Source organism: Ranitomeya variabilis, chromosome 7 (assembly GCF_051348905.1).
Source record: "Ranitomeya variabilis isolate aRanVar5 chromosome 7, aRanVar5.hap1, whole genome shotgun sequence".
NCBI lineage: Eukaryota > Metazoa > Chordata > Amphibia > Anura > Dendrobatidae > Ranitomeya > Ranitomeya variabilis.
This window is the reverse complement of record NC_135238.1, coordinates 242690970-242703156: the sequence shown is the minus strand read 5'-3', so window position 1 is coordinate 242703156 and position 12187 is coordinate 242690970. Positions and strand designations below refer to the sequence as shown.

Genomic DNA, 12187 nt, shown 5'->3' with positions numbered 1-12187 from the left:
TTGCTCTGAGCCGAGGACGATTTGTGGTTGTTCCATCACATTTCACATCAGAAATGATTGTATCCGCAGGATCCCAGAACAAGAAGAGCAACCACATCACCACCCGGGGCGGAGATCTCCTCTGTAGAGAGATCCTTCATGTCATCGGCAGAAATTCAGAAGAAGGACTCAAAGACTTTGTATCGGAGTCTCTCCGGGAGTGCGAGAACCTGGGGGCCTCATCGGTGGCGTTCCCGGCCATAGGGACAGGTCTGTCTTCTCATTGCTGTGATGATTGTTGTTCTCTTCGGGGAGATTTAGCGAAATCTGCCAGACACGCACCACAAATAACCTAAGGGGCGAGCACGGCATTTATCATTGTCACACCCATCACATTTCCTAAAGACAGACGCCCTGCAGCGAAAAAAGGCTGTAAGTTATGTCACCCGAGAAATAATAACCGGACCCTTCACTGTCTCCTGGAAGCAGTCCGATGTCTCGCGTAACGAAGCGGCTAGAAAATGTGTTTATCCTCCCTGCAGCCATCGGCACGGCGTGGGTACAGTTATCGGCCGCCACACAGAGATCACGGCGGTAGTCACGTTTGTCAAAGTGCCGAGGGTGATTACTACCGTAATCCTGTGTACTGACCGTGACTGTACCCGATCCTGCACCGGCCCGACGACTGAAGAGCGCGGCAGAAGGGACGATATAAGAGCGACATATTACCCTGCAGGAGAAAAGTGCGCTATAGCATGACAGATTCCCGGGATGAGAAGCCCCCGCACATTGTGAGTGATCCCCTCCATGGATGAGAAGCCCCCGCACATTGTCAGTGATCCCCTCCATGGATGAGAAGCCCCCGCACATTGTCAGTGACCCCCTCCATGGATGAAAAGCCCCCGCACATTGTCAGTGACCCCCTTTGTGGTGAAATATATATGTCTGCAGTGGACTATGTATAGATTTATTGTGTCACTGGCAATAATGTAACGTGTCCTGAAAAGCTGCAGGTCGCACCCAGGTGTTAATATGTATTTTCCTGAGACTGGTAGACTTCTGTCTCCAATCTCACCAGGGGGTCCTGCTTGAAGCCAATAAGAAAGATAAGGGTACCGTCTCACATAACGATTTACCAACGATCACGACCAGCGATACGACCTGGCCGTGATCGTTGGTAAGTGGTTGTGTGGTCGCTGGGGAGCTGTCACACAGACCGCTCTCCAGCGACCAACGATGCCGAAGGCCCCGGGTAACCAGGGTAAACATCGGGTTACTAAGCGCAGGGCCGCACTTAGTAACCCGATGTTTACCGTGGTTACCAGCGTAAAAGTAAAAAAAAACAAACAGTACATACTCACATTCCGGTGTCTGTCCCCCGGCGTTCTGCTTCTCTCCACTGTGTCTGCCAGCCGGAAAGCACAGTGGTGACGTCACCGCTGTGCTCGCTTTCCGGCCGGCCGGCGCTCACAGTGCAGAGAAGCAGAACGCTGGGGGACAGACACCGGAATGTAAGTATGTACTGTTTGTTTTTTTTTACTTTTACGCTGGTAACCACGGTAAACATCGGGTTACTAAGCGCGGCCCTGCGCTTAGTAACCCGATGTTTACCCTGGTTACCCGGGGACTTCGGCATCGCTCCAGCGCCGTGATTGCACCGTGTGACCGCAGTCTACGACGCTGGAGCGATAATCATACGATCGCTGCGACGTCACGGATCGTGCCGTCGTAGCGATCAAAATTGCACTGTGTGACGGTACTCTTACACTTGACACCTCCTAGCTCTTGGAAGAGAGATGTTAATTACGGCCTGATAGTATCTCTGTGAGAACTTTTACACAAAGGATCTCAAGAGAAAATAATATATTCATTGGTAGCGCGGCCGTGGTCCAATAAAAAAACAAGCAATTATGATATTAACCTGAGGGGCTTGTTTAGAAACCTGACCTCCAGACCAAAGCTATAAATTAGACCTGTATACAGAGAAACGTGTTCACATAATGAGGGCAGCCGAGCTGGTGTGATCCAATCTACATTCATCCTACCCTCAGGGAGCAGAAAGCAGACTACAAGTTAGATGATTTCGGTAAGTTTTCTCTTGTTATTTTTATACTGTTTTGCATAAGTTGTATGTCTTTTTATCCTATTTTTATACCTTTTCTTACTGTAAGCACTGAACCTTTTTGTATTAAAGTATAAAACTTTTAACAAGTTGAACCTTGAATGTTCTAACGAATCCATAGCCTAAGGTGTGGGAGCCTTATGAGTGATAGACATTATTAGTATTAATATTTCCAGGACTCCTCACCCGTGCACTCGGTGAGTGATGGCAGCGTGTATGAGCGGGTGTGTGGCCGGGGTCGGTGTGTGATTTATGCTCCCATTACAGCATAGGACAGAGGTTGAATGCTGGACTGAGAGGGGGAGATAGATTAACCCTTGCAGTCACAACCCCAAGTCACGTGCTGAGAGCGGGCACGTGACGAATAAGTGACACCACGGAGTGGGGATCCGTGACACCCTCCATGGATGAGAAGCCCCCGCACATTGTGAGTGATCCCCTCCATGGATAAGAAGCCCCCACACATGAGTGGTCTCGGGCTTTGCTGTCGGCAGACAATCATTCTTTTCGATGTTCCAGTCTGACGTGGTCTTCATCAGAGAAGTCCCTTCCCCCGTCCCCTGCAGTCCGGTCCCTGCTCTTCCTGCAGTTATTTCTCTGATGAAGCCCCCATACTGCAGCCCTTCAGAATATTTGGCCCCCAAAGCAGCAAACATTGTGGAAACCAAAGGTTGTGTCCGTGTGGAAGCTTTTCCCGGACTGTAGGATGCAGGGTACGTGATGGGCTGCAGCCATGGACGGATCAGGTCACAGGGTTCATCAATCATTGTTCCCACATTTTCCCTCTCTCCTCTAACCATACGTCTCCCCGTAATTGCGCTCATTTTGCTTTTTTTTTTTTTTGTGGCTCAGGTTTGGGCAACGTGTCTGCGGCTTTGGTGGCCGATATCATCCTAGAAGTGGTGACAGAATTTGCCAAGTCCAGATCGGCCCCGAGTCTCCAGACGGTGAAGGTGGTGATATTCCAGCAGAACATGCTGAACGACTTCTACACGAGCATGAAGAAGAAGGAGGGAGGTGACCTGCCCAAGGCCACGTCCATGTTCTCCAGGTTCACCCACAGTGAGTCCTCCACTCAGCACCATAGCGGGTTAAAGGGACGGGATCAGAAATAGATAACCTTCATCACGGTGCGTGGAAAGCTCTGCTTGCTGTCAGTTTACATGACCAGGTTTACTAGGAGTTTTCCTAGTGTTCTGGCACAATAAGGGGACAGGTCTGTATTATTGGTGAGGTTCTGACTTCCCTCCCTCCTATCTGGAGAATGAAGGGTCAGAACCAATTTTCGTTTTTCCCTTTCATATAAATGCTGCAGTTTTCCATGTGGTGATACCAGACGCTGACATTATAACTTTTCTGTGACGCAGCGTTCCTCAGTTTCTTCACATCAAAAACTGACGAGGAGGAGAAGGAACCAAGGGTGTTCGAGTTATGTGAGAATATCGAGCCGGCAATATTACACCTGTGCGCAGAGACCAAGAAAGCCGTGAGCGACACCCGGTCCTGGCTCCAGGACCTCATCCTGAAGGAGCAGGACAAGAATCTGATCAGCGATGAATGGATCCTGGAGTTTGATGAGCAGGACCACCACACCTTGTGCCAGGACCAAAGGAGGCTCGGAGTCGTTGTCTCTTTCCAATCTCCTGGATCCACGGTTAAAATAAGCGGCCTGACCCGAGACGTTCTGGAAATGACCAACAAGATCCAACACATGATCAATAAGGTGCGGGAGAAGAAGACCAGAGAACGGGAGGCCGAGCTCTGCAGCAACCTGGTGGAATGGAGGTATCACGACGGACAAAATACTTGTGCATTTGACCGAATGGCAAATCTGGAGCTGGAGAAGGCCCTAAACTCAAACACTCAAAGTGTGAAGATCGACATGAAGGGGGTGACCTACACCGTAGCGATGGAGCTGAAGAGCATGATGCACCCCAAAGGCACAGAGATGAAGATAGAGCGCGTAGCCAAGCACGGTAATCACTGACCACATAGCCAAGCCCAGTAATCACTGAGCGCGTAGCCAAGCCCAGTAATCACTGAGCGCGTAGCCAAGCACGGTAATCGCTAAGCGCGTAGCCAAGCACGGTAATCATTAAGCACGTAGCCAAGCATGGTAATCACTGAGCCCGTAGCCAAGCACGGTAATAGCTGAGCACGTAGCCAAGCCCGGTAATCGCTGAGCACGTAGCCAAGCACGGTAATCGCTGAGCACGTAGCCAAGCATGGTAATCGCTGAGCACGTAGCCCAGCACGGTAATCACTGAGCACGTAGCCAAGCACGGTAATCACTGAGCCCGTAGCCAAGCCCGGTAATCACTGACCGCATAGCCAAGCCCGGTAATCACTGAGCGCATAGCCAAACACTGTAATCACTGAGCACGTAGCCAGGCACGATAATTACTGAGAGCGTAGCCAAGCACGGTAATCACTAAGCGCATAGCCAAGCACGGTAATCACTGACCGCATAGCCAAGCCCGGTAATCACTGAGCCCGTAGCCAAGCACGGTAATCGCTGAGCACGTAGCCAAGCATGGTAATCGCTGAGCACGTAGCCCAGCACGGTAATCACTGAGCACGTAGCCAAGCATGGTAATCACTGAGCCCGTAGCCAAGCCCGGTAATCACTGACCGCATAGCCAAGCCCGGTAATCACTGAGCGCATAGCCAAACACTGTAATCACTGAGCATGTAGCCAGGCACGATAATTACTGAGAGCGTAGCCAAGCACGGTAATCACTAAGCGCATAGCCAAGCACGGTAATCACTGACCGCATAGCCAAGCCCGGTAATCACTGAGCCCGTAGCCAAGCACGGTAATCGCTGAGCACGTAGCCAAGCACGGTAATCGCTGAGCACGTAGCCAAGCACGGTAATCGCTGAGCACATAGCCAAGCACGGTAATCGCTGAGCACGTAGCCAAGCACGGTAATCGCTGAGCACGTAGCCAAGCACGGTAATCGCTGACCGCATAGCCAAGCCCGGTAATCGCTGAGCACGTAGCCAAGCACGGTAATCACTGAGCACGTAGCCAAGCACGGTAATCACTAAGCGCATAGCCAAGCATGGTAATCACTGAGCAGGTAGCCAAGCATGGTAATCACTGAGCCCGTAGCCAAGCATGGTAATCGCTGAGCACGTAGCCAAGCACGGTAATCACTGAGCACGTAGCCAGGCACGATAATCACTCAGAGCGTAGCCAAGCACGGTAATCACTGAGCACGTAGCCAAGCACTGTAATCGGTGAGCGCATAGCCAAACACTGTAATCGCTGGGCCCGTAGCCAAGCATGGTAATCACTGAGCAGGTAGCCAAGCATGGTAATCACTGAGCCCGTAGCCAAGCATGGTAATCGCTGAGCACGTAGCCAAGCACGGTAATCACTGAGCACGTAGCCAGGCACGATAATCACTCAGAGCGTAGCCAAGCACGGTAATCACTGAGCACGTAGCCAAGCACTGTAATCACTTAGCGCATAGCCAAACACGGTAATTGCTGAGCGCGTAGCTAAGTACGGTAATCACTGAGCGCGTAGCCAAACACGGTAATCACATGCTCTGTACATACTTTATATCCACAGCTCCTCTTTGTAGTCACACGCTCTGTATATACTATATATCCACAGCTCCTCTCTGTAGTCACACGCTCTGTATATACTATATATCCACAGCTCCTCTCTGTAGTCACACGCTCTGTATATACTATATATCCACAGCTCCTCTCTGTAGTCACACGCTCTGTATATACTATATATCCACAGCTCCTCTCTGTAGTCACACGCTCTGTATATACTATATATCCACAGCTCCTCTCTGTAGTCACACGCTCTGTATATACTATATATCCACAGCTCCTCTCTGTAGTCACACGCTCTGTATATACTATATATCCACAGCTCCTCTCTGTAGTCACACGCTCAGTATATGCTATATATCCACAGCTCCTCTCTGTAGTCACACGCTCTGTATATACTATATATCCACAGCTCCTCTCTGTAGTCACTCTCAGTATATACTATATATCCACAGCTCCTCTCTGTAGTCACTCTCAGTATATACTATATATCCACAGCTCCTCTCTGTAGTCACACGCTCTGTATATACTATATATCCACAGCTCCTCTCTGTAGTCACACATTCTGTATATACTATATATCCACAGCTCCTCTCTGTAGTCACATGCTCTGTATATACTATATATCCACAGCTCCTCTCTGTAGTCACACGTTCTGTATATACTATATATCCACAGCTCCCCTCTGTAGTCACATGTTCTGTATATACTATATATCCACAGCTCCTCTCTGTAGTCACATGTTCTGTATATACTATATATCCACAGCTCCTCTCTGTAGTCACATGCTCTTTATATACTATATATCCACAGCTCCTCTCTGTAGTCACACACTCTGTATATACTATATATCCACAGCACCTCTCTGTAGTCACACGCTCTGTATATACTATATATCCACAGCACCTCTCTGTAGTCACACGCTCTGTATATACTATATATCCACAGCTTTTCTGTAGTCACACTCTGTGTATACTATATATCCACAGCTCCTCTCTGTAGTCACACGCTCTGTATATACTATATATCCACAGCTCCTCTCTGTAGTCACACACTCTGTATATACTATATATCCACAGCACCTCTCTGTAGTCACACGCTCTGTATATACTATATATCCACAGCTTTTCTGTAGTCACACTCTGTGTATACTATATATCCACAGCTCCTCTCTGTAGTCACACGCTCTGTATATACTATATATCCACAGCTCCTCTCTGTAGTCACACGCTCTGTATATACTATATATCCACAGCTCCTTTCTGTAGTCACACGCTCTGTATATACTATATATCCACAGCTCGTGTCTGTAGTCACACGCTCTGTATATAATATATATCTACAGGTCCTCTCTGTAGTCACACGCTCTGTATATACTATATATCCACAGCACCTCTCTGTAGTCACACCCTCTGTATATACTATATATCCACAGCTTTTCTGTAGTCACACTCTGTGTATACTATATATCCACAGCTCCTCTCTGTAGTCACACGCTCTGTATATACTATATATCCACAGCTCCTCTCTGTAGTCACACGCTCTGTATATACTATATATCCACAGCTCCTCTCTGTAGTCACACGCTCTGTATATACTATATATCCACAGCACCTCTCTGTAGTCACACCCTCTGTATATACTATATATCCACAGCACCTCTCTGTAGTCACACCCTCTGTATATACTATATATCCACAGCTCCTGTCTGTAGTCACACGCTCTGTATATACTATATATCTACAGGTCCTCTCTGTAGTCACACGCTCTGTATATACTATATATCCACAGCTCCTCTCTGTAGTCACACACTCTGTATATACTATATATCCACAGCACCGCTCTGTAGTCACACGCTCTATATATACTATATATCCGCAGCTCTTCTCTGTAGTCACACTGTCTGTATATACTATATATCCACAGCTCCTCTCTGTAGTCACATGTTCTGTATATACTATATATCCACAGCTCCTCTCTGTAGTCACACGCTCTGTGTATACTATATATCTACAGCTCCTCTCTGTAGTCACACGCTCTGTATATGCTATATATCCACAGCTCCTGTCTGTAGTCACACGCTCTGTATATACTATATATCCACAGCTCCTCTCTGTAGTCACACGCTCTGTATATAATATATATCTACAGGTCCTCTCTGTAGTCACACGCTCTGTATATACTATATATCCACAGCTCCTCTCTGTAGTCACACGCTCTGTATATACTATATAACCACAGCTCCTCTCTGTAGTCACATGCTCTGTATATACTATATATCACAGCTCCTCTTCATTTAGTTGAGGTGCGATTGGCAATACATTATTCTGTTCATCTTCATAATACCAGAACCCCCTATAATCAGTAACTAATTAACCCCCTGTACATCTCCCCCTCCGTCGCAGGTACTAGTTGAGCCAATCTCCTGGCTGTTGAAAATACCAGTGTCCTTTAAGGTCGTCATTTCTGAGATTGACCCTTTCACATCATCATCATCCAATTTGTCAATACAGAAACAGGGGCGGCCTCGCTTTTCTTAGACCCCTTTCCAATGCCCCCAGTACAGTATCCCAGCTCTTGCCGGCTCCTCCTGACGCAGCCTCCATGTCTACCCCAGGCTCAGTGATCAGCAGGCTCCCGACTGTCAGCAGCGCTCAGTGTCCGGCCTGCTCCTCTGGATCTGTAGTAGGACTTGCTCACATCTGATAGCGCTGTTCACACTGGCACGCCTGCTGCAGTGCTGCATACATACAGCAGACAGTGCACGGAAGGAAACGCATACTTTCCCTCCAACCCTGCCGTCCGTTATCAAAAAGAAAAGCAGTAAAGATTAATAAAAGGTTGGGAAAACTTTTTAACCACCTGCCAATGACGTCCTCCTGACTAGACGCCGTACACACAGGGAGAATGCAGCTGAGGGCGCTGCCAGGGCACCGATTCACTCCTCGCTGCGACAACCCCTGTATGATAACTCTCCTTGTTCACGAGCCATTTAGTAATTAAGCCTCAGACTGAGAAACATTTAAGTAAAAATTAATATACAAAGTGATCCCGCTCCTAATAATGGTTTCTCTTCCAGGACAATTCGAGCTGCCGCCTGGCTGGACCCCAATGACAAACAATGATGTGACCGTGGCTGTGGTCGCGGCTGGAAGTCCAGAATACAATCATGTGGAGGCGCTGTTCAGACAGTCGTGTCAGATGAGAATAGTCAATGTAAGTCCCTACACGCTCTGCACTGGGGGCTATGGTGTCACGGGCCACATGGCCAGACCGCAGCGTATGATGGGTTAAATTCTCATGTTGTGTATGTCATAAATTTACCGAAGATTCAAGTCCAGGATAAAAGTGTCTGTAGACGTGAGATAAAAGTAGGATGATGGCGGATCATCTGTTGAGTGGTCGATCGTCTGCTGAGCGGTCGATCGTCTGCTGAGCCGTCAATCGTCTGCTGAGCGGTCAGTCGTCTGCTGAGCGGCCAGTCTTCTGCTGAGGGGTCAGTCGTCTGCTGAGGGGTCAGTCGTCTGCTGAGGGGTCAGTCGTCTGCTGAGGGGTCAGTCGCCTGCTGAGGGGTCAGTCGCCTGCTGAGGGGTCAGTCGTCTGCTGAGGGGTCAGTCGTCTGCTGAGGGGTCAGTCGTCTGCTGAGGGGTCAGTCGCCTGCTGAGGGGTCAGTCGCCTGCTGAGGGGTCAGTCGCCTGCTGAGGGGTCAGTCGTCTGCTGAGGGGTCAGTCGTCTGCTGAGGGGTCAGTCGTCTGCTGAGGGGTCAGTCGTCTGCTGAGGGGTCAGTCGCCTGCTGAGGGGTCAGTCGCCTGCTGAGGGGTCAGTCGCCTGCTGAGGGGTCAGTCGTCTGCTGAGGGGTCAGTCGTCTGCTGAGGGGTCAGTCGTCTGCTGAGGGGTCAGTCGTCTGCTGAGGGGTCAGTCGTCTGCTGAAGGGCCAGTCGTCTGCTGAGGGGCCAGTCGTCTGCTGAGGGGCCAGTCGTCTGCTGAGGGGCCAGTCGTCTGCTGAGCGGCCAGTCGTCTGCTGAGCGGCCAGTCGTCTGCTGAGCGGCCAGTCGTCTGCTGAGCAATCACTACTTCGGTGCTGCACAACATTTGGGCACCGATTCCTCAAGACTTGTGGCTTTACTCACCCGACTTAATGAGGGGGCACGTGGTGGAGTTAAACACTTCGGATTTCATTAGAAGTGTCTGACAAGTGGCGTGTACCTCCATTCACCTCGCCAATTCCTGTCGTGGAGATCGCCATGAATCAGACTAGTCATGGCATCACACCTCCCGCCCCCGCGCGTCCCACCCCTGCTCCATCCATTTTGTAGGAGATGGCAGAAAGTGGCGAGAAAACACCAAAGTCCTTTATACCAGATTCTGGTGACATTACTCTGATGGACCGTAGTGACCATTACTGTCTTTCGGACCGGCCGCACGTGTTCGGTGGCATCGGGTGAAGTTATCTTTGTGGGACGGTCAGGGAGAACATCACGGACCAGCAAGTATCGCAATGAAAGTTTTAGACACAAGGATGTGACGGCTTCTGTGATCAGCGGCTAAAAATCAATGGTCACCAGCTGCACCCTGGTGTGTACGGCGTCCTGACAGCTCGAGCCACGGCGACGATATCAGAGCCTGTCAGATCACCCAGCAAATAGTGGCCACTGGGACGCCCGCTCCGATGCCCACCAAGACTCCGCCGGCATGTGAAGAGTGCACGACCTGTAACACTGGTAGATGCCGCCACATAGTGCTGGTATATTACCGCTCTTGTAGACTGTCACGATTCCCACCATGCTGACACCAATAGGTCACGGATAGGGGGTGACCTTTGGCTAGCACACGGCTATCACATGTGCAGGGGGCTTATCTTAGGCTGGGTTCACATTACGTTACACCCGTCCGTTAGACGGACTACGTTACACAGCGGCATAACGCGGTGTAACGTAGTCTAACGCCGCCATTGACTCCAATGTCGGACACATCACTAGCGCACGCCCACAATAGGCGTGCGCTAGGGATGTGCCGTCATTGAGTGACGGACCCTGAGACGCGGGCTGCAGCTTTTCCGGGTCCGTCACTGCTAGCGCAGATAGAGCTACCAGATGCTCTATCTGCGCTAGCGTGCTGCCATACCGGCACTTACGTTTACAGCAGCCCGTTACCGTATGTGTTGAACGGGCTGCTGTAAACGTAATGTGAACCTAGCCTTGGTTATACCGCCACTGCTACAATGTGATGAAAACACCCACAAGGTTATTGACCTATCAGTTTACCGCAGGGGCTTACTTTCGTTATCCCACTGCTCTACAATATCACGAACTGCAGGGATTTATGTATATCCCACTTTTCCAATTCCACTTCGGAACTTGCAGCTCTCCGGCGCCCCCCTCACCCTCAGGTCAGTCAGGGAACTACACCTGGGATAATTAGTCGCCGGACGGGCCACTTCACTGTGGACTGGCTAGCAGGCACACCGCAGCCAGGGAATTATAAATGCTCAGGCCGCAGCCAGACAATATCTTATACAACCCCGTTCCGTCGCTGCCAGTGGTACCTACCTATCCCGGAAAACACTCCGCGGGGTGGGATGGCAATATGTCACAATTCACACCGTGACTGCCAACACTATGTCAGGGATCTCACAAATATGTCAGCGATCCCGGGGAGGATCCCTTTATCATCCCCACCACTCACACCAATTTGTCATGAACCGGGGTGGTTTGGTTGCCCCTGGTTCCTTCTGAAGGGGATTTATCTATATCCCACTTCCCAGGTCCGGTTTGGAACTTGCAGCTCTCTGGCGCCCCCCTTACCCTAAGGTCAGATCAGGTACTGCACCTAGGATAAATCGCCATCAGAAAGGCTGCCTGCTATGTACTGGCTATTGGGCACACTGCAGCGAGGGCGATGTAACTACTCCCACTCAGGCGGGAACAATAATTATCAACACCGTCCGTCACTACAACCATTCCCAATTGCACAGAACAAAGTATGCTGCCACCATCTCCAATTAAATGGGTCCGAAGCTAACCCAAATCAGTATCGCATATTCACTTCATAGGACGAGTCAAGCTAGTAGAATTATATATTTTACTCCGTAAAAGGTAGGCAGTGTTTACAAAAATATTAAAAGGGAGTTATAAAGGAGACGAATCATGTGTATTTTACAATTACAAATAAACCAGGATTAACAGTGAAAATTGACTTGCGATTCTTTCCTGTCATTCCATGGTGCGCTGTGTGCTGGCTGGGGAAGGAGACCTTCCCCACTTATTCTCAGGTCAGAGTGCACAGCCTGTCTGCAGCTGAATCCCCCAGAAAAAGACGCTCCTGGAATGTGGTCTTACCAAGTTATTCTCGCCCAAATCCCAGGCACTCCCCCTGTGGTGACATTGTCGGGGCCGTAATACGACAATTAAATCCTCATTCACCAGTCATTCCAAATTAATATGTGTGCAGGGCATCTGGTACCGGAAAAAGAAATGATTCAGACACGTAGCTGATTCAATCTTTGCTGATGCT

At 49.7% G+C, this 12187-nt stretch overlaps 1 protein-coding gene across 2 annotated transcripts in view; it reads left to right on the top strand.

Annotated features, from left to right (window-relative positions):
* LOC143784766 (protein mono-ADP-ribosyltransferase PARP14-like) overlaps window positions 1–12187 on the top strand; it is a 100176-nt gene that overhangs the window by 68646 nt on the left and 19343 nt on the right. For both annotated transcript variants that reach the window (XM_077273358.1, XM_077273359.1), the window contains 4 exons: window positions 70–249; window positions 2954–3163; window positions 3469–4077; window positions 8754–8890. In XM_077273358.1, the coding sequence (XP_077129473.1) occupies window positions 70–249; window positions 2954–3163; window positions 3469–4077; window positions 8754–8890 (1136 nt within the window). The remainder of the gene's footprint in view (window positions 1–69; window positions 250–2953; window positions 3164–3468; window positions 4078–8753; window positions 8891–12187) is intronic.